General features: G+C 41.9%; 1 protein-coding gene across 1 annotated transcript in view; it reads left to right on the plus strand.

The window, feature by feature from the left end:
- The window catches only part of KCNU1 (potassium calcium-activated channel subfamily U member 1), a 143,277-nt gene that overhangs the window by 98,852 nt on the left and 20,555 nt on the right, over window positions 1–23,870 (plus strand). Inside the window, exons 20-22 of the mRNA XM_040242924.1 lie at window positions 18,018–18,114; window positions 21,848–22,072; window positions 23,420–23,606. Of these exons, the coding sequence (XP_040098858.1) occupies window positions 18,018–18,114; window positions 21,848–22,072; window positions 23,420–23,606 (509 nt within the window). The remainder of the gene's footprint in view (window positions 1–18,017; window positions 18,115–21,847; window positions 22,073–23,419; window positions 23,607–23,870) is intronic.

Consider the following 23,870-nt stretch of genomic DNA (forward strand, 5'->3'; position numbering starts at 1 on the left):
AAATCTATGCCCCAAGTACTAATGACAAAGAAGCTGAAGTTAAACGGTTCTATGACGACCTACAAGACCTTTGAAAACTTACCTCCCCACAAAATGCATGTGAATGTGCACGTGAATGTTATAGCAGCTTATTCAGAATCACACACACACACACAAACCTACAAGCAACCAAGATGGCCTTTAATAGATGAATTGATAACAAACTGCTATATCCACAGAATTGAATTTTATTTAGCAATTTGAAAAACTGAACTATCAAGACACAAGAAGACATGAATAAATCTTAAATTTTGTCTGTTTCTAAGAAGTCAGCGTGAAAAAGCTACATATTGTATGATTCAAATTATATGACATTCTGGAAAAGGCCAGACTATAATGACAGTAAAAACAAAAGCCATTATCTACCCATCAAAACTCAGGCTAAATTGTTGCTTATAAACAAGATCAAATTTATGTCTCTTTTGAAACATAGAGTTATATCCTGTTTGTTCGCTAATGAATTCATCATACTGCAGAAATGTGTGTGTTTTTTTTAAGGAATTTCCAATACTTTTGCCTTTCTCAATGTTGATAGGAATGTTTGAACTGGAGAAGTTAACAATATTTGCTTGCTTTCAAGCCCTTTCATAGGATCTCATACTGGTTATTTGCCACACATCAGAATCTTGTTTTCAGCTTCATAGGCTCTGATTTGCCCTCTGGGAAAAGATGTGTACCAACCAAGTAGTCATATATTACTTTACAATAAAATCACCTAAGAACCTAAATGCTCGGATTGGTGTGGCCAGCACATCCCTCATTAACAGAGCAACGACAGGATCTTAATCAAGTTACCTAACTTCTCCTCAACTGAAAATTAGGTAACTGCAGAGTTGACATGAGGATTAGCATAATAAACATGAAGTTCCTAGTGTAGGGCTTTCCAGGAATTCTCATTCAATACATGGCCCCTATGATGAAAGAGAGCCTCATCTGCATGTGCCTGACCAATATGAAATTAGAGCAGAAGGGGTTGGTTGAAGGACCCTTAGGCTACTAACAGCCTCTTGCATTTACACGTCAGGCTCAGAGCCATCTTCCCAACCTGTTGCCACAAGAGTTTGAGTCCAAGAAGAAGATAAACTTTTCTTATGGTAAGACAGAAGATGTCAGATAGGTGATGTTGGTTAGAGTTACTCATTTCCTAGATCAAATGAAGATTTATTTAAAGAAGATTTTGTAGAAAGTATTTATTAAGTTCACTACTAAATCACAATCATATTAAACTTGCTATCCTGAACCTTTATTTCCCAAGGAACAGAGGAGCTCTAGATAACCCCTTGGTTTGTTCTCATGTGTATTACATGTTATTCATCATGTGGATTTTACACTTTAAGACTCACCTGTTTTTCCCCAAGTCGTGGGTGACAGGAACACATCTTGCTGTAATTGCCATATATCTACAAGTAGTTGGTGAATTTCCCTAAAATCATGGAAGGTATAAACTATAAAGCAGTTGAATTTTGTTTCTGAATTTCTTGATAGTAGGAGAGATGCCCTGGACTTACTGTAACTTTCTTAAACCAGTAACCTGGCCACACAACTGGCCAAGTTTACAGACAATGGCTTTCATCAGCTACTCATTCTCTATTCAGTAAGTCAATAAATACTTACTGGGAATTCGGTGGCTGTCCTCTTAATCGTAATGTGCCAAACACTGTATTACACGCTGGATCACACACACGATCTGTGTCCTCATGCAACTCAAGCACACAGAAGTTCTCTGTAAGCCATAGAGAGGGAATGTCAATAGCCTTTCATTTTCTGTCAATCTCAGTGTCATATGAGATACTCATAATCGTTGCAAGATATCTTCAACTTCAGTGAATCTAAAGTGTTGGAATGAATCATCCTAGATAACTTTTCCCAGAACTTACCTAAGCATCGTTACTGTTTACATAATTTTAGGTCGGAATATTCCTAGGAGCATAGTAGGCACTTTTCCTGATTCTTTATGGAAGAATGTATTGACTATAATTTAACCTCTGGATTATTCACTTATCATTATTCATGTCAGTGATTGGATGTGTCATAGTACACTGTACAGTTATAGTTAATTGAATTAGAGGAGAATTTGACCCAGCAGGAAGACAAATAGAGTACCTCACTGCGTCCCTTCTGTGACTACTTTGTTTTTTTAATGATTATTTATAGAAATATAATTCACTTACTATACTGTTCACTGTTTGAAGCTCAGTACGGTGGTTTTTTTTATAGTCACAGAATCGTGCAGCTGGCACATCGAAGTTTAGAACAGGTTCATCCCTCTGAAAAAAACCATTCAGCCCTTCCCACATCCTCTGAAATCACTAATATACTTTCTGTCTTTATGGATTTCCCCATTCTGAACATGTTGTAAAAATTGAATTAGGTAGTATAAGACCTTTTGTATTTGACATCTTTTATTTAGCAGAATGTTTTTAGGTTTATCCATGTTGTAGCATGTCTAGTCTTTATTCCTTTTTAGGCCTGAATAATATTCCATTGTATATCCAATACTTTGGCTACCTGATGCGAAGAGCCAAGTCGTTAGAAAAGACCCTGTTGCTGGGAAAGATTGAAGGCAGGAGGAGAAGGGGATGACAGAGGGCGAGGTGGTTGAATGGCATCACTGACTCGGTGGATGTGAGTTAGTCAGGAGTCAGACACAATTGAGTGACTGAACAACAACAATATTCCATTGTATCAGCCCACTACATTTTGTTTATCCATTCATTAGTTGATAAACATTTGAGTTGTTTATTTCCTTGGCCATTACTAATAATGCTGCAGTGGACATACACGGGAAGGTGTTTGTATAGATACGTTTTCAGTTCTCTTTGATATGTACCCAGGAGTAGGATTGTTAGGTTATGTGATAACTCTATGTATAGTGTTTTGAAGAGCTGCCAAATTATTTTGCAATGCTGATACACCGTTGGTGATTATGCCAGCAATGCGTAAGGGCTCCAATGTCTTTACAATCTCTCTGATACCTGCTATTGTCTGTCTTTTCTATTATAGCCATCCTAGTGGGAGTGAAGTGGTACCTCACTGTAGTTTTCATTTGAATTTCCTTGGGGCTTAATGATGAGAATCTTTTCATGTGCTTATTGGTCATTGATATGACTACCAAGCCTTTTACCCATTTTTAATTGGGTTGTCTTTGTTGTTGAATTCTAAGAGTTATTTATTTTTCCTGACCAAGTTCTTTATCAGATATATATTATTTGCAGTATTTTATCATCTGTGCTCTGTATGCATGTTGGGGAATGCCTTCAACACCCGAGCAGTTCCCATCTCTTCCTTAGTCTGTACTTCCTGCCTGTGCAGTCTCAAAGTCACCCAGATATGAGGGTTGAAAGACGTCTCAGGTGTTTCCTGGATATCATGTGCAGAGCTTTGCACGTGCGTGTGGTTGCTTGTCAATTCCTAGAATGAATAAGTTCAAAGCCCCCAGCCCCATGGACTTATGCTCCAGCTCTTCTGTTTAAGGATTTTGATTAGCCTCTTGCTTGCCACACTGTTATCTTTGCCTCAAGTATCTACAGTTTTAAACAACTGCTGCTCATCCTTTTTGGAAAATTTCCCAGGAGAACCAGTTATTCCCACTGAGGAAGCTCGGAGTCTGGTCAAATAAAGGCAAGTCCTGTGATGGGGTGTCTCCAGGGAGCCGCAATAAGCTAAATGAGGACATTTTCTGTAAATAGGGCTTTGGGGGAAAGTTCAAATCCATTCTTCTCCCTCCAGTGGATGCTGAAATGCCGGTTTTTCCTGCCCACTGTGATTGTGCGGCTTTTGGACTTCAAGGCTACCAGAGAGCTAGGGAGAGGGGATGGGAATGAGGCAAGTTACAATGCAACAAAACTTACCATTCTTATCAAGAGCCTGTCATTTATTCTTGAAATGTACACTTCTCAGATTGCTTCAGGCATCTGGCTAATTTCCAGAGTTCTGAAAAAGTTGATTTTGAGAATTTTTATCAGTATTCTCATTGCTTTTACGGAAGAGAGGAGTTTTGAAGGTCCTGAAGAGCGGAGTTTTGAAGGTCCTTACTGCCATCTGGAAGTGCTTTTCTCCAAGGTTACTTTTTCTAGTTTAGTTTTTTTATCTTTCTATTAAAATTTCAGTGATCACTTAAGTTGATATAAAACTATCTCTTTGCAGCAACTTCTCTCTTCAACTATAATTTGACACTTGTAATTTGCAAATCAAAAAAACCCCAAGCATATTAGAATTAAAGATAACACATGCAAAATTTACCATTAAATGCCACATGGACTTTGTGATATTTTTAGTCTGTGCAAATGTTGTTTTAAAATGATGTCAGGGTGTGTTCTAGTCAGGGACTAGAAAATTATGGCCTGCAGGCTAAATCCCCAGCCTACCACTTGTTTTGTATAATGGCTTGCAATGGCAAAGCAGTTTGTTTAATTTGCAGTGACAGTATTTAATGGTGCTGACTGAATGAAATATATATTGATGGTATCAGATTAGGCAGTTATCACAATATTCCTATCCAAAAGCACTTGTTACAATTAGAAAAATTTAAAAGACTATCTCATCACAACAGAATTCGCAAACAAAGTTTATTTGTAAGTGGCTCATTTGGTAACCAAGCAAGGGAAGTCACTGATTGTGAGCCAATTATATTGTTTGATTGCAACAACCAACAAGTGTGCCACAGAAAATGAAATCATTTAATACCACTAATTTTTCATCAATAATGGTTGTTTGAATAGTTGACCTTGGAAACTATATCAATAACCATTAAAAAAATAAGACAGATGATTTTGAGGGGTTTCCCTTAGCTCATTATGAGTCAATAAATATTATTGTTTAATTGTTGTTTATTAAAGAAACGAACGCCGAATTTGAAGTAACTGAAAAATTATCCTCTGTGAATAGTCTGCATGGCACAACGTCCATGTGAAAATATATTCAGAAAAGGTGAGAAAATACTGATTCAGTACAATCTGAAGTGGAATTTACTAAGATGTATTACAACTGATAGTGATATTGATAAAAATGCATGTGGAGCAGAAATTCATAGTTAGACAAATTTTCAAAACTTGTAAAATGCAAGGTGGGTACTGTGTATATTTATTATATTCATGAATATAATATATGTGTTTTTTAATCAGCCAGTAGTGTGTGGAAAATGTTTTAATTTATCCTGAGTTATTAGGTCAGTAGCATCAGTAGTGAACGTTGGCTCTTCCAGACTTCACCATTGTTAGTTCTGTGAATTTTTGTCAGAAACAGAAGCTGAATATCCTGACTTACACTATTGCAAAGCCATCTAAGAGCTTAGTAGTGGTAAGGATTTATTGTCAGTTTTTGAACTCTGGGTCAAGACTGAAATTTTTCTGAATAAGAATTGTCCTTGATCACTTTTATTGATCTCTTCAGAATCTATCATTCACTGTTTTTCTTAAACTATCAAACATAAAACTAAAAGACAAAACAGCTTATATATGAAACTCGTTTTATGATAAAAGTCACTAAAATGACAATTATTGTTCTTTGAATCACAACTAATGTCATGCTCCTTTATACATTTCCCATGATGTCAGAAATTAAAACTAATGGTGCAATCACTATTTCCACACATATTTGCAGTGGATATATCTTCTGATCTCGTAGAACTTACTGCCAGTTCCAGTAGTAAGTTGATGTGTTTGTTTGGACCTTGATGTGCGGGTAAAGGAAACTTCTGTATTTTAAGTTCATTTAGCGGTGCAAGTAAGGGGTTTCCACCTATCTTTCAGTTGCAAGTGACTAATCTGCCAGATGATGACATGCTAAAGGCAGATATAGAAAGAAGGGTCTAATAATGTCTCCTAAGCGATGAATATTCTCAATTAGAATCATATGCTTATGGGGCAGTATCAGTATTTGGCAGTACCTATCTGTGTGAAAAAAACTTTTTTGAAGATGATAAATCTTTGAACTAAATCTTGTTAGCATTAGCATGTGAGCATTTGCAATTGATTTTGATGATAAGATCACTAATTTTGTTTGCCAGTTAATCAAAGTACTTTTGAAAATCTATTTCTTTTCATTATTAGATCTATAATAGAAAATTATATATATTATGATTATTATTGGGGCTTTCCTGGTGGCTCAGACAGTAGAGAATCCTCCTGGAATATGAGAGACCTACGTTCGGTCCCTGGGTCGGGAAGATCCCCTGGAGAAGGGAACAGCTCCCCACTCCAGTATTCTGGCCTGGAGAGTCCCCATGGACAGAAGAGCTGGTGGGCAACAGTCCATGGGATCACAAAGAGTTGGACATGACTGATTGACTTTCACTTTATGATCATTATCATGAATATCATCAATGAGAAATTGTGAAAAATTATCATCTGTCTTGCTGTATACCTACATAATATCAGTTTTGTCTCTTGGCCTGCAAAGCTGGCCCTTTACAGAAAAAAAAAATTGTTTTGATCCTGTCCTAGTTAGGTTGACCACTATTGCATCAGATGTCTGGAAATAATAGGCACAAATTAATTTCAGGATAATTTTGCAAAGACATTAATTCTCATTCCAAACTCTTACTAAAAGTTTTGTGTTTAGATGAATAGGGTGTTGAATAGCTTGGAAAAGTAGAAGTGAATAAAGAGTGTCATAACATGCAGTTGACTCCTCAGTTCAGTTCAGATCAGTCGCTCAGTCATGTCCGACTCTCTGCAACCCCATGAACCTCAGCACGCCAGGCCTCCCTGTCCACCAACAACTCCAGGAGTCCACCCAAACTCATGTCCACTGAGTCGGTGATGCCATCCAACCATCTCATCCTCATCCCCTTCTCCTCCCGCCTTCAATCTTTCCCAGCATCAGGGTCTTTTCAAATGAGTCAGCTCTTTGCATCAGGTGGCCAAAGTATTGGAGTTTCAGCTTCAACATCACTGCGGAAGACCTGGGTTCAATCCCTGGGTTGGCAAGACCCCTGGAGAAGGGAAAGGCTACCCACTCCAGTATTCTGGCTTGGAGAATACAGCCCATGGTGTTGCAAAGAGTCAGACTCCTCAATTATATAGCCTCAATTTCCCACTGTGTGTGTATATGTATATATATATACACACACACACACACATAAGATACAAGAATCAAAGAGTAAAAGTAATCATCAAGATATCTGAAATTTGGTGTGGTTTTGTTACACTTTTGCTCTGGAATCCTGAGTAAAGAGAACGGGCCCCTGGCAGATGACCAAATAGAAGAGGCTGAGAAGAATTCACAGGACATGTAGTTTATTTTCTCTTCTCTCACAGGGTGATGAGAGCTCATGCATAATTTAGAATCTTTTTCCATGGACATTTTGATATGGAAGAGAAAGATGATAAGAAGGAATTTGCATTCTTGCAAAATAGTCCGGAAATTACTCACTGGCTAGTTAAATATTACTTGTGTTTGTGTTAAGTAGCCATATAATTCTAAACAGATGCCAGTTTACACTAATTTGTAAAAGCCAAAGCTTCTTAGATGAAACCCTTGACAGTGCATTACTTGGGGGCTTCCATTTGGTCTCCAGGGGCAGTGAAGAGGGTCATGCGTGCACTTCTCCCTGCTGGAGGACTCATGATGGGCCACCGGGCGCTCTTGTCCCTGCTTTGAGACGTAGCAAGAAAGATGCAAGTTACAGCTCCCTTACTAGCATTCACCATGGTTCTATGGGACAGGAGGCATTTCAATGTGTGTATATTTGGTGGTGATTTTGTTTTTGATTTTTGTAATGAGGTATAGTTGATTTATGGGTTTCCAAAGTGGCACTAGTGGTCAAGAACCCGCCTGCCAGTGCAGGAGACATAAGAGACATGGGTTCCATCCCTGGGTTGGGAAGATTCCCCAGGGAAGGGCATGGCAACCCACTCCAGCATTCTTACCTGGAAAATCCCATGGACAGAGGAGCCTGGCAGGCTACAGCCCATACAGTGACATAGAGTCAAGCACGACTGAAGCGACTTAGCACGCACGCACGCACGCATAGTTGATTTACAACGTTGTGTTAGTTTCCGCTGTACAAGGAAGTGAATCAGCTTAATGTATACATATATCGCTCCCTCGTGAACCTCCCTGCCCCTCACCCCACCCCTCTAGATCCTCACGGAGCCCCGAGCTGAGCTCCTTATGCTTTTCAGCAGGCTCCTGTTAGCTATCTATTTTACAAATGGTAGTGTATGTATGTCAATCTAATCTCCCAATTTTTCCCACCCCTGCTCTCTCCACACCATATCCACACATCTGTTCTCTGTTTCCAGAAAGTTTATATAATCCTGCCTCTTTCCCTCCCTCTCCTTCCGATAAATGACTGCACCCAAGTAGACAATACTGGGAATGCAAACATGACTCCCCAGATTTTCCATCTGGACCTTAGGCAGTAGGGGTAAGTGGTGGGGCATCCAGGTAGTTTCCTGGTGCAGCAGGCCTCAGCCTCCAGAAATCCAGGGACAAGTGTCACCTCCATAGTCACACATAAGGAAAGTCAAGGGCTTGGTGTGCTGCAGAAACTTAATTTCAAACTGTGTGTGCATTCTCAGTTACTAAATCGTGTTCAACTCTTTGTGACCCCATGGACTGTCACCAGGTTCCTCTGTCCATGGGGTTTCTCAGGCAAGAATACTGGAGTGGGCTGCTATTTCTTCCTCCTCCAGGGATCTCCCTGCCCCAGTGATCGAACCTACTTCTCCTGAATTGGCAGGCAGATTCTTTACCACCGCACCACCTGAGAAGCCCCAATTTCAAGTTAGAGGTGAACAGAACAGAATCAACATTCTGCTCCTTTCCCCTAGTTCTCTCTCATCTTTAATGTAAAGACCTAACACCCAGGGGACATCTCAGTAACAATGCTGGAGACCTGTCTTCCCCCCTCCCATCCTGGGACTCCTGTCTCCCACCAAAGAAACTGGACTCAGCTTTCATCACTAAAATCAGCCCAAGTTTAATCACTTTAATCACAGCCATTTCTCTCCCACCAGAGACCACTAATCCTAACTTTTCATCTTTAATCAAGGCAGACCACTTTTTAAAAATAGCCATCCTATAAAACCCAATGCGGGAGGAGGGCCCCGCATCGCGACAGATGCTGAGCGGCCTCCGCCTCCATGCCGTCCCTTGCTTCCTAACAGGTCACAGGCGCTAAAGAAAAATGCTATTGCACCCAGAATGCCTTTACTCCACAGGCTTCCCTCCAGAGATGGCTTCCAGATGTGGGGAAAAGTCTAAAGTCCGTGGCCCTCGACACATCATTAAGTCTTTCCAGGGTTTTCAAAAGTCTGTAATCACCAGAACACTAATAATTTGTCTCCATCTTGAACTTCAGCCTCAGGGATTTCAGAGAAACTAAGGAATGTAGATAAGAAGTTTTCGCAAATAACACCCTATTTCCAGAAAATGAATCCAGTAATATCCATATACCCTGGAATTATGTTATCTCCTTTACACAATTTGTGTCCCTTTCAGTTTAATACCCCTCACTCTCTTCTGTCTCTTTCTTACACACACACATACACACACACACACACACTCAAGGATATGTGTACACTCACAACTGTAACATTTTGATGGATGCTGTTTTTTCCCAGTCCTAATTTCTTGAGGGGGGAATTATTATTAGTAATTGTCAAGCTTCTTGCCCCACTGCATAAGGAAAGCATTTTTGTCACCCTAATCTGACCCAGGCTCAACCCTTTAAAACCTCAGAAAGTACATCAATATAATGAAAAACAAACTACTTTTCAGGTATTTCAGTTTCCTATTTCCCACTTGTATATCATCCCCACCAAAACTAAATCTTTTGCCTGAAATATGCATTTGTTTCTTTTAACGTGTTTTTTCTTTTCTTTTTTTTTTCTGTAACGTGTTTTCCTTTTAACATCAAAAGTATTTGAGTAACTGACTCCATCATTCAGTTCCTAGCCCACTGAACAGGGAAAATTGTATCCCAAACTGTCTGAGGGAGGAACGTATTTTTCATTCTGATCTACTTCTGTGTTTACGGGGTCATTTGATATTTAGAACATGCTGGAAAGAGCACTTGAAAACACAACCTCACGCTGCAAAAATTAGCTAAGGAAATGGTTCCCGGGAGAGGTGAGGCTTTCCCCCCCAATCCTACCCCAACCCCGGGCTTCTCGCCCAGGGCAGTCTCCAGCCTTTATTAAAGGTATCCGCTGCTCTAGGTCATGCCTCATTTGTCCTCACGTTGTAGGAAATCCCAAATGCAATATCCATAAAATAAAAAGAGATTTAAATGAGGATCCATTTGGGGAATGGGTGAGGAAGAAGGGAATTATCCTTTTTTATCTTTCTCTTCCATCTCTTGTCTGGTAACAATTTTCAGTTCTGAGATGCCTGCATGAATGCTTTCACAGAATATGCTCTGCAGAGAATCTGTCAGTTTACACTCATCAGAAATAAAGTAAAACTTAGCAGAGAGATGCTCGCATGTGAGCTCGGATGTGGGTTAATCTCATGGAAACACCCTCCTGTTCTTGCCTTCACCTGGGCCAGGGCCCTTCTGACCTCAGGTCTAACTTCTAAGGCAAGAGGATGGAAAGAAATGTCTTCGTGGAGATTTCACATGGTAAATATGGAAAATAGAGGCAGTGGATTTGGTCAACTCCATCTGGAAAGCAGCATTTACTAGCAAACAAAACGCCCTCCTCATGGCTGGCTTGGTTTACATCGGAACATAGTTTACATTCTCCTGAGTAGACTGAAATAAGACTACGCTGATGTCCTGACGTTTAACACCTCTTCTCTTTTTTAAAAATACCATTTTCAGACTTTTTTTAAAAAGTCATACCAACACTCTTTACCACAAAAGTTCATCATTCTTCAATGACTTTGTGAAGACTTTACATCTGCCAGGAATTAGGAGACAGGAACCAGAGGGAAGTTGGAAGGTGTAATTCACTGGAACCTACTTGTCGTAAAACATTCAGGACTCCAGTCACCCCACTGTCCTCTCTTCAGTTGAGCATCAGCCAGACTTATCTATATATAGGTAGAAGTGTGGAAAGTTTTCAGGGTTTCCCTGGTGGCTCAGTGGTAAAGAATCCACCTGCCAGTGAAGGAGACTCGGGTTTGATCCCTGGGTCGGAAAGATCCCCTGGAGGAGGGCATGGCAACACACTCCAGTGTTCTTGCCTGGAAAATCCTATAGACAGAGGACCCTGGTGGGCTACAGCCCATGAGGTCACGAAAGAGTTGGACATGGCTTGGCAACTAAACAACAACGGCAGCAATGTGGAAGCTTTTCTGGGCTTTCAAGCTTTCCAAGGCTTTATTCTTCCTTCCTCCTTCTTCCTCTCTATGAGCTTTTCAGATTAGCAGGGAAAGTATCCCCATTCTAGCTGTCAAGTGACCAGTATTAATACTTAAGCCTCTTGTCTGGGACACCAGAGCCTTCAGCCAACCAGAGTCCGTCACCCTAGCTGCCCCACAGTGGGTTTCTTTTCTTCTTAGTATTAGTTTTTATTGGAGTATAGTTGATTTATAATGTTTAGTTTCTGCTGTACAGCAAAGTGAATCAGTTATACACACACATGTATTCACTCTTTTTAAGATTCTATTCTCCTATAGGTGGCTTTCCATGCAGCGCTAGTGGTAAAGAATCCACCTGCAAATGCAGGAGACACAAGAGATGTGGGTTCTATGCCTGGGTTGGGAAGATCCGCTGGAGCAGGAAATAGTGCAGAGAATCTGACACAACTGAGCACACACACTTGCACACACTCTCATATAGGGTATCACAGAATATTGAGTAGCGTTCCCTCTGCTATACAGTACGTCCTTATTAGCTACCTGCTTTATATGTGAAAGTGTTAGTCGCTCAGTCATGTCCAACTCTTTGCAACCTCACGAACTATAGAGCCTGCCAGACTCCTCTGTCCACAGAATTCTGCAGGCATGAATACTGGAATGAGTAGCCATTCTCTTCTCCAGGGGATCTTCCCAACCCAGGAATCGAACCCAGATCTCCTGCATTGCAGGCAGATCTTGACCCTCTGCATAGTAGTGTGTATATGTCAATCTCAATCTCCCAAATCATCCCTCCTACCTCCGTGTTTCTTATTCCTTCTCCTTCCCTAAGGTTCCCACATGAGAACCAAGAGGGCTTGGTGCTTTCTAGATAACCAGCCTGCTGTCAAAGTATGTCACACTGCATGAGATTTTTGTGGCGGGTTTTCTCACTTTTACCCAGTAAAGGTTTCTCAGCAAGGAGATCCGGTCAAACTGGAGGCTGGGGGCAGCACGGAGCCTGGTGGTGCTTTCCCCTTCTTGCTGAAAAGGATGAGACCCCTGAGGACTTTCTATGAGGGAAGGTGGGATAGACCCTTCACCTTCCTGAGTTCCTGCCCAGTTACTTGGTCTTTGAACTGTGGTGTTGGAGAAGACTCTTGAGAGTCCCTTGGACTGCAAGGAGATCCAACCAGTCCATTCTGAGGGAGATCAGCCCTGGGATTTCTTTGGAAGGAATGATGCTAAAGCTGAAACTCCAGTACTTTGGCCACCTCATGTGAAGAGTTGACTCATTGGAAAAGACTCTGATGCTGGGAGGGATTGGGGGCAGGAGGAGAAGGGGACGACAGAGGATGAGATGGCTGGATGGCATCACAGACTCAATGGACGTGAGTCTGAGTGAACTCCAGGAGTTGGTGATGGACAGGGAGGTCTGGCCTGCTGCAGTTCATGGGGTCGCAGAGAGTCAGACACGACTGAGTGACTGAACTGAACTGAAGGCTTCTCAGTGCTCCCGGGGCCCTTTTCTGCTTGTCTATACACAGGTTCCTAGGTGAAAGGACTGCAAAATTTATCCATGTTTTTACACCTTACGTTTCTCTCCAAGGTGAAAATAATGCTTTGAAATGAGTAAATGGCGACCGGGTGCAACCCAGAAAAATGAAATCATAATATGACCATAAAGGCTCACATTCTGAAGTTTGACTAGCATTTGTGTATGTGTGTGTGGTGTATGTATATGTGTGTAAGTTTGAGAGAGAGGCACGGGAAAGCAGAGAGTAGGCAAAATGCCCTCACCTTCCCCTATTTAAATTTCCTCTCTCCCGGAACACAAAAGATGGTAGTCCGAATTGATGATAAGTGACTATTTCCGGGTTAAATATGAACTGCAAAGCCCTGTTGCTACGTCTGTGCTGAGTCCTTGGAGAGAAAGCAGCTGTAGCCCCCAAGATTCAAAATCCTCCGCAGCTCCAGAGGCATCTGGGACTGAAGACTGCCCTCTCCGTTTTCGGTGAGAACTTGAACACTGCTTTCAAGAAGCAGTAGCAGTGGGTTTTCCCAAAGATTGAACCGAGAAGGGGACTGGAACTCCTGGACACAGGGACCCATCCTTCCTCTCCTCCCCAACAACATCCTTCCTCTCCTCCTCGGCCAAGGGACTTGTCCTTCTCCCTGTGCTAAGACTTGACGAAGCGTGTTATTTTTATTCAACTCAAGTCTTGAGCAAAAAGTATATGGTTCTGCACCCAGGCCAGCAACCTCGCTTCTCAGAATTTACAAGCCACCTGTGGAGTTTTAGAGAGGTTTCAGATGGAAGGGTCACAAGCCAGGGTTTCCTAACACATCCAAAAATGAATCCTGCAAAAACAAACAAAAAAAGGAACTGTGGGTGCCTTTTGAACTTTCTAATAGATGTTGTGATCAGAGGAGGATCTCCTCTATTGGCGGATCATTTTCAAGAATAACCAGAGTCAAGAATAACCAGAGTCAAGAATGTTTGTCGGAGGAAATATGGAAGCCGACTTACACTCTGGGAAACCATGCTTCCTGACTTGGGCCTGAAACTTCGCCCACCTTATACATAGAGGTTTCCCTGCATGGCTGGATCTCTGTCACCTCAGGAGCCGCCACTGGAAACCAAAGGTGCATGGTCCCTTGTGTCTATTTTCCTTTAAGTCAGGGGTCTCCATTCCCAGAATCTAAAGCCTGATGATCTGAGGTGGAGCTGATATAATAATGTTCAAAATAAAATGCATAATAAATGTAATGCACTTGAATCATTCCCAAACCATCCCCCCACTCAGTTTATGGAAAAAATCATCTTCCATAAAACCAGTCCAGGGTGCTAAAAAGATTGGGGACAGCTGCTAAGGGACAGGATTCATACAAGATAGGCTGCTGTGGCCCGGGCGGAGTAGCAGTTTTCTTCAAATGGTTCAGAGAGCAGAGAGGAAAGAGCCTGCCTTCCTTAGCTGGGACAGGTCCAAGCTTGGGTTCACAAGACGTTTGCTTCATGAATATCAAAGCAGCCTGAAGCAAGGCAGTTGTTAGCAAAGAATGCAGGCGGCTTCCTTCCAGTACCGCTCCGCACGTCCCGGGTGGGCAGCTGCCATGCTCTTCCCAGCCAGCACACTAAGCCCATCAGCTCTCCAAGGCGGAAGGCGAGACCTGACTCCAAGGACATGTCAAGGTTCAACGCCTCCTGGGGTCTCCCCATTGGAAGTTGGTTCTCCCAGTTGGCTCGGACAACAAGAAGCCAGTCTTGTGACCAAACCCCCACCCTCATCCCCAACAGGGCCCTCTCAGGGGACTCCCACCTGGCTTCTTGCCAAGGTCTCTTACACAGAAAGTGCCCTCACCCAAGAGGCTCCTCAGGTTGCTCCGATAACCTGGATGGTGCCATGCGGCTACCTCTCCATCCAACAGACCCAGCCTTTATGTTCCAGTCCTGGTTTCCAAGTCCTCAGACTGCTGGTGCTCCACATTCTCATGGATGATTTATTCGTCTCTTTAGGGAAGTATATTTCTGCAAGGATCATGTCATTTGTGAGGCATATGGCAGGAGGGAGCTTTAGTTAAGGGGTGGTGAACTGAATTGCATCAGGTTTTGCTTTGGCGAAGACACCAGATGGATGCCTTTATGATGAAGCGGGTCTCCTCAGCCTTCTCTTTAATGCCTGTCTCCAACAGGTGTTTCCTCTAAGGCCTATCTGTTTTCCATAACGTCGGAATGAAGAAAGACGTTGTCTGTGACAGCTTGCGTACATAGATCATGCTTTTTATTATTATAGAAATGTGTATAGTGACTTATTTGCTACTCTGAGTCAAGTTAAAATGTGCTTGGAAGGAGATCATCTTCCATTTGCCAAAAAGGCATTTCATTTCTAGACCAAGGACTCTTTATTCATTAGGGGGGGTGCGCTTGGGAGAGGAAGAACTAGAGGAAGTGGCAAAAAAAAAAAAAAAGAGCTGAAGAAAGTGAGCAGAAGAATAGGGCAGTTGTAGACTTGGGCGCCGAGGGCCACCTCCCAAAGGTAACTTAGCTACGCTGTAGTAGCACCTGAGGCATAGTGTCAAGGAAGCTACACATGGCGGGAAAAAAAGATTCTATGAATGAGTAATACAGCGTGTTCTCCAAGTCCTGATAAAAATCAAAACCAGATATGGGTCTTTGGTGTGTTCCCCTTAACGATCACCATGGTCCTATTTAGCCATCACCGTTAAGAGTGTGCCTGTTTGGCTCTTAGGGTTCTGGGTTGGGGCTCATGACTTACGGATATTGAAACCACAAAAAGCCACGTTAATTTGAATGAACAAGGTAGCTCATTTTGGTCAAGCTGACTTTGAGGCTTATATTTCAACGTCTTCTGGCTGGGTAGATGACTGGAATCACTAAGCTTGTAGGGAGATTAAATAGAGAGGAAAATTAAGAATTGCACCTAGTCCTTGGCTGATCTCATCAGCAATTAGCCTCTCTGCTTTTCCAAACCCTTCAGCCTCAAGCCTCCTGACTCAGCTTCTCTATCTGTGTCCTCTCTCTATCCCATTACTTTAGATCCGACATGTCAATCTAAGTTCCTCTGTCAGAAAAATTATGATTTTACATAGCAGTTTAGAAATTAACCTGGTCAAAGAGAGCAAAAATTGCTTGTTATTATGTTGGAGTCTGAGTCTTTGACCAGGTATTGAATAACAAGCTGTATTAATTCACAGAGAATACCCCTAACCCTTCAGCACAAAGAGAAACAGGTCATATTACTCCATGGATGAATAGTAAAATCTCACAGGAGAATGCTGTCTTAAGCTGCTGGTTACCAGGGCTGAACCCATAGTATGCCATGGTACGGTATGTTGGAAAAGGCATAGTAACAGACGTGTTTAAATAAGTATAGGTAGTTAAGCAAATAGTAACATTTCTGTGGTCAAAAAAAGTGTGAAACACTGAATTATACACATTTCAAATGATATCTCTTTTGCAAGACTTTTCGGAACCTTTCATATGCTAAGGTGTAGGGTAAATTTCAGAGAGGAGTTACTGTTCTCAAAATTTGTTTGCCTCCAGAAAACATTTCCTAGGGACTTCTCCAGTTGCTCACATTACAGAATATTTTGGAAAGGGTAATTGTGTTAGAATAGGGCTGACTAATACTGTGGTAGCAACCATGAAACCTTAGCGGCTTAGCACAACGCGTATTTCTTGTTCATGTTACATGTCCAGCATGGGCCAGGAAGGCAAGGAATCAGCTCCACACCATCACTCATATACTCAGGCTGGTCATCTCTGCAACGGGTTAGGAAGAGGTATGGAGGCTCACCTGAGGACTTCTCCCTATGTCAGCCATCACTGCTCACAGTCATTGGCCAGGACGAATCACGTGGCCTCACCTAACCTGTCCATCTGCTAAGGCAGGAAGGGAGAGTGGGAAATTGTGAATATCAGTAATCTCAACCTCATCAGTATATTCAAGTGTCAGGTTTACGGTCTGTTAGCTCTTTGACTTTTATCCGTGAACTAAGGGGTAAAGTCTCTGAAACAGACAGAAATGCTCAGCAGATATTTCAAATGCTCCCCGATTCCTCAGCCCCATAAAGCTTGCAGGAGCCCTGTGACTCGTTCTGGCCAGTGAAATGTGAGGTACAATGGCTGGTTGACTTGGGCCAAGGCAGTTAAATGTCTGAGCCTGACTCTCTCATCTCTTTCTCTTCTCTTGCCTTGATGACAAGGAGGATGTGAGTTCCAGGGGGGCATGCCAATCAATTTAATATAGTAGATCCTCTTTCCTTTTAAGACGCTGACTGACTGTATGGAGCAGAGACATCTGTTCACCTCAGCAAAATGAAGAGTGTGTGTGAGAAATAACCCGTGTTGGGTTAAGTCCTTGGGATTCTGAGGTTGTTTCTGCAGCCTGGGCCTGGATTCTCTCAACTTGAATAGTCCTTTCTAATCCAAACCTCTCAGTGATCCTTTTAGGGTGTCCCTTCTTCTCTCACAGGCACATATTCCTCAGGATGGGAGTGGAATTTTTCTAAGCCTCCTCCAGCCTTTTTGGTGATTGACTCTCTGGCATGACAAGTGTTGTGGCTGACTGCAGTGTGGGGGTGATGACGTGGAAGGGTTTGCCAAGACTTAGACCAAGGTAGAGCAAGTTTTAGTCAAATGCAGGCCATGCAAGGAAATGCAAGCTGTAAAAGATGCAAAATGCATTTAATGAGTAAGGATGTTTCAACCGAGACCCACAAGAAAAGATCTGGACAGGAGAGGAGAAGAAAACAGGCTAAGGAGAGAGAGATACCACTCATGACTGGATCTCCTAACCCTTTAAGTTCTAGATTCAGGTGGACAAAACATCTCTCATGAGCTCTCCCGAACAGCAGTAGCATCAAAACAGTAACAAAATTAAGGGCAAAACTTAAGCAGACATAACTACCTTTAGAGCACATCTAATCTAAGGTAAAAAGAGAGACTGGTATGTCACACACACACACACACACACGTGCACACACACACACACGTGCACACAATTCTTGTTGGCTTTTGCCCAAAGTGCTTAATGTGCCTTCAGCTCTGAAGACATTGACCCCTTGCTGTCCTTCAGACATGAATCTTTATTCTGGAGTCTCACAGACCTAAGGTTGCTTTCCTTGTGTTATTCACTTTGGGCTCGAGGCTCAACGAGTTTGGTGTCGGGCATTGTTAACCAGAGCCCCGAGTGTTCCCAGGCTAACTGTCCCTTCTCCACATTTAGGACTCTTTTCTGCGAAACGGAAGAGGAGGCCGACCGCCTTGATAACAGTGGCATGTTTCACTGGTGCAGAGCCATCCCTTTGAACAAGATGATCCTGGTAGGTGACCTGCAGCCAAATCTCAGATGCAATCGAGCTCCTCTTAGGGTAGACGGTGTCCTCCTGCTAATCATAAGCACCTGCCCTTTCTCTTTGTAAACTGTGCATTTTGAAGGAAAAATACAACCTCACGAGCCATCTACCTGTATGCAGGGTATCAGATGGGGCATTTGACAACAACCTGGTGGGTAATATGCCAGGGTTTAAAACACTTTAGCTCAGATTCTTCAACCACTTTCTCCTTCCTTTAATAGTTCAACTGAGTCAGTTATTCAGAATAATGTTCTCCTGAAACTTTGCTGTTTTGCTAGTAAATCTGGTTAATTTACACACACCAGGGGAACATATTATTTACAAGAATTCTGCAGTCTTTCCTTTTTTTAAAAGTAGATAAATGTTTCCTTAATTTATTGTTTTCAAAGTTGGGATTTTTTAATAGTATTTTTTCTTAAAGCTGGTTATACGTATACTGAATGTATTAGCCAAGGATGTAGCTCTGTAATGCTTGGTCCTCCCATACCACACAGCATGAGTGAATCCGTATAGATGTAGAATTCTGTCCTTGACTCTGTCCTCCCAAGGAGACAAACTTAACTCAGTTCAGTGAAATACCAGCAACCAAGATGTAAACACCTCAAATCCTAATCCCAGGCTCTGACACCCACTTTCTTGATCTCCATCTGTTCTCAGAGTTGGAAACTCAAGTACAATATCAGTGGTTTACTTTCAAGGAGTAGCTGGTAAATTTGACTAAGAAAAAGTTATTTTTTTAATTTAAAATAAGCTAGTAAAAGTTTACTTACATGTTCTAAGAACCCTGTGTAATTTGTTCAGCTATGACTAATTGATAACTATGTATTTTTCTTGCTTTCCAAAAATAGTTTAGTTCACTTTTTTCTGTTACACACACACACGCACGCACGCACTCAAACCTTGTGCTCAGTGCCAATGTCCTGACAAAATATGTTCCATTTCTTGTAAAAAGCATAATCAATCATTTGATCAGAAGCACAAAGTTGTCAGAGCTGTCATATCAACTGGAAAACTATTAGGACTGCTGAAGCTCATCATTTTAGAGAGTATGTCTCATTTTAAACAAAACAAACATCCGTTGAGCAGGAAGGCAAACATGTTTTCAGTGGGAGGGACATCGTTGGAAAGGTTGGGAGGTGACTGCAGATGGAAGCATTCAAGAGACCAAGAAATGGAAGTAGCAGATGTTTCTTTATCCCCTGTTTAGTAAGTCCCCAGACAGCTTGCTCTGAGGGATGTCCCCTTATGGCACTCGATGTGAAATATAACTGAGTCTTCCGATGAATTTAGATGGACTTCTAGTTTAAGAGGTTCTGAGAGTTTTGAAACTGTGGCCATAGAGGAGAAATGTACAGGTTGCAAATTTCCAGCCAACTTTGAACTTGGTTCGATTTGCAGAAAAGTCAAGCAGAAGTTGTCAATTTGTTACTTGGAGCAAATAGTGCACTCCCCACTTTCCTACCGAAGCCACCATCTTTCTCAGTGGGAAGACAGTTTTGTGCCACAGTTCCCTGGAGAAATTGCCTTACTCAGTTCAGTCGCTCAGTCGTGTCCGACTCTGCAACCCCATGAATCGCAGCACGCCAGGCCTCCCTGTCCATCACCAACTCCCGGAGTTCACTCAGACCATCGAGTCAGTGATGCCATCCAGCCCATCTCACCCTCTGTCATCCCCTTCTCCTCCTGCCCCCAGTCCCTCCCAGCATCAGAGTCTTTTCCAATGAGTCAACCCTTCACATGAGGCAGCCAAAGTACTGGGGTTTGAGCTTTAGCATCAGTCCTGCCAAAGAAATCCCAGGGCTGACCTCCTTCAGAATGGACTGGCTGTACCCATCAATGCCCTGTGCCATGTATCTTTTTCCTAATTGTTTAGTTCTACTCAGAAGAGCAATTTCTGGACTTCAGAGCTGTTCCATTAAATACCGTTAGAGGCATCATTATTCAAGTTAAAACTAATCGGATTAGCCAGAGACAATTATTTAATGGATTTGGTTAAGATTCATATCACTTTCTAGAAAGGATCTCCAGACCAGTAGCTTCATGTCCCCTCACGGGACCATTCCCTTCAGAAAGAGTATTTCCCAGTCTATGCTAATAGAACAAACTCTAATTGTTGAGATGTCAGATGTGACTTATCTATCCTGTTAAATTTCAGCAGCCCCTGTTTCACAGAAGCTTGTCCTTTAACCAGCGATGGACTGGCATAAGGATGAATGATACATCCCTTTGAAATATTTTGAGTCTTCATCTACTCAGGAATGTAGAACAGTCTCCAGCAGGAAGGACTTGTCAATACATTCAGCAAGTTCTCTACCAGTTTCCAAGAGTCCTTCTCTGAAAATCTAGGAATTCAGTGTGATTCAGATTGGATTAAATAGTTATTGAAAACAGTTAAAGACAGAAGTACTGAAATTTCAACGTATTATCCCATTTCCACAACAGAATTAACTTTTATTTTTAAATCACTTAAATGTAAAGAAATTGGGAGTTAGAGAGGCTAGCTCGTTTATGGTCATACATGAATAAAAACCAGAATACAAAATCAGTGCTTTTTCTACCCGTCCCAGCACCATGAGAGACGACATTGACTCATTCCCTGAAATCAATCACAGAGACTTAAAATGTTTCTTTCAGGAATATTCCTTTAAAAAATATTCCTTTAAATAAAAGTGACACTTACTGTTTTTAAAAGTCTCGGTGAATGTGGGAGAAACCTGATCTAAATATCCATCACATATATTGTTTTGTCTTCAGCTTAAAAGTATAGGGGAGATGCTAAAAATCGGCCATACTGATAAGATTCTGAGGACATAGTCAGATGACTGAGATGAAATAGAATGTTTGTAACCTTTTACTGTGTGTATTTTTCATGATAAATTTCCTCAACTCTGGAGCTCTCTTGAATCCATTCAGTGCAGCCGGTGGAACCACATGAAGTTGCCAATAGTCAACCGTTTTTGACCCAGAAGAAGGCAATTTCATATGGTTCAAACTAATATATGTGTTTTCATATGTATAAAAATCCACTGAAATCTGCATCATACTGTACAACTTGGTGTGATTTTCAAGATTCACTAGAAAACGTAAGTTTAGCAACAGGATTGGGATGTTCTAAGTTTTCAGGGAGTTATACGATAGTGTGTGTGTGTGTGTTAGTTGCTCAGTCACATCTGACTCTGCAACCCCGTAGACTGTAGCCAGCCAGGCTCCTGTGTCCATGGAATTCTCCAGATAAGAATACCGGAATGGGTTGCCATTCCCTTCTCTAGGGGATCTTCCCGACCCGGGGATCAAACTCAGATGTCCTGTATTGCAGGCAGATTCTTTACCATCTGAGCTACCAGGGAAGCCCACCATAGCATATATGAGGCTAAAAACATGTAATGAAAATGAGAGCTATTTTCCCCATTTAGTTCAGTGGTTTCACAACTTGAGGAATGATACCAATCTGAGTTTTCACTGAGGCACTCCAAGCTAATATCAAACTGGAAAAAGTGAAATAAGCAGGAGCACCATGAAAAGATATAAAGTATAATTGTCCATGTTCCATGTTATTAGGAGGATTTGCAGAATCTGATTACTGTTATGAAAGTGCTAGTGTTAATATACCTGGAAGAGTTGGATGTGGGGAAGGAGCCTTCTTTAAGGGACTATCATCTTGTTTCTAAAAATGACCAGAGTCTGGCCTGCTTATGCTTAGAAACGAACTGACAAGGCAAAATACGAGTTTCGGAACCACATTGTAGCATGTATCTTTGGAGATGCCCACTCGACACTGATGGGACTTCGGAATTTTGTAATGCCGTTGAGAGCTAGCAACTACACCCGTCAGGAGCTGAAGGACATTGTGTTCGTTGGGTCTCTGGATTACCTGCAGAGAGAATGGCGATTTATCCGGAATTTTCCGCAGATATACATTCTGCCTGTAAGTGTCACAGTAAGGAATAGTGAATGGTTATAATGATAATAATAACAACATTATATTATTATATATTATATATATTATTATAATACTTGTTAGGATTAATCATGATAATAATAATAATACATCAATAATGTATTATACAGTATTTTATACAACTATACAATGCTTACTGGTACCAGAAATGGTTTGAAGCAGGTTGCACATACTAATTCACTTAACCCTCCAAATAACCCCATAGTATAAATTTTAAAGATGCTGAACTGTAAGCACAGAGAAAGGAAGTTACCTGTCCAAGTTTACACGATGGATAAGTAGCTGGACTAGGACTTAAATCGAGATATTTTCATGTTGATATTAATGACCATGTGTGTGGCCTTTATGTAAAGAGTTTCTCTGCACTTCTGAATCTGATTCTGACCTAGTGTGCACACCTGAGCTGATCCTAGCCAGCCTTTCTAGGCTGTGCTCTAACTTTCTCATTGTTTCTGCAAACTCGTCTTTTATGGACCACATAATGCCATGAGGTCCTTGATAGATGTATGAAAAGGAGGAATTCTGAGAAACAGGTCCATTAGGCACCTGTGGTACTGTGGGTTGTAACTGTCTTTGCTCTGAACCAACATAGATCTGTATCTCATTATAGGCCACCATTTTCCTGGATTAAAATATACATAGGCAGTGTGAGATGCACCAAAGCATTTGATTTTTCAAGAAATGCTATCAATATATCAGAAATATTCTTTAAAAGCAGTTGTCTCAGGAAGCAAGTTGTATTGCTTTTTAAAAAGTCACCACAAAATTCCCTGTACCACCTCAGTCTGTAGAAAGGGAGGAAAGAAAATGACCAGAAGTCTCCAGATTCAGCTGGTGTCACGAATCACCAGTAACTGCATCTCAGCCACCTAATGGTGGGACCAGATCTCTCCCTATTTCTCCACCAGAGGAGCAACTGCCACTTTACTAATTAATCCAGGTTCCAGGTGGGGCCACCTACAAGCACAATTGTGAGGATGCAGAGGTGACCTTTAGATCTTTAGATGTGATGTTTTCCTCACCAATGTTATCCTTAGCTGTTGTTCAATAGCTCAGGTGTGACTGACTCTTTGCGACCCCATGGACTGCAGCATGCCGGGCTTCCCTGTCCTTCATTATCTCCAGGCATTTGCTCAAATTCATGTCCATTGAACTGACAATGCCTTCCAACCATCTCATCCTCTGTCACCCCCTTCTCTTCCCACTCGAGTCATCCAGGTGACTTGATGCAAGCTTTGGTTCAGAAGCTTGCATCATCCCCAGTGCACCAGCGCTATCTGAGAAGTGTCCTCTCACCCGATGTTCTCTCCTTAGGGATCTGCGCTCTATTCCGTAGACCTCCATGCGGTCAACATAGAGGAGTGTTCCATGTGTGCTGTCTTATCCTCCTCCTGCAAGTCACCCAGTAGCCCGACTTTGGTGGACACAGAGCCCATCATGGCCACGCTCAACATCGGATACCTGAGAATTAGCTGCTCGGCCCAGACACCCTCAGGGCTACGTAAGAACCACATCCCGATAGAAAGGGGCTGGAGAGGATAGGATGAGGAAAGGGTCAACTCCTCTCTAAAAAACACTCATGATGGGGAGGAGGAGAAATGGAGCCAGATGGCTTGGAAAATCCCTTCCAGCTCTGAGAATTCTGTACTAGGATTAGTGGTTAGTGGGCAGTTCAGTCCTGGGGAACCCTAGTCCAGTAAAAAGTGATGTCCATCTCCTAACTGGAATGTGCCTAACACTGTTTTCTCATATTAAGGAAAGTCAT

Source organism: Oryx dammah, unplaced genomic scaffold, assembly GCF_014754425.2.
Source record: "Oryx dammah isolate SB20612 unplaced genomic scaffold, SCBI_Odam_1.1 HiC_scaffold_7, whole genome shotgun sequence".
Lineage (NCBI taxonomy): Eukaryota > Metazoa > Chordata > Mammalia > Artiodactyla > Bovidae > Oryx > Oryx dammah.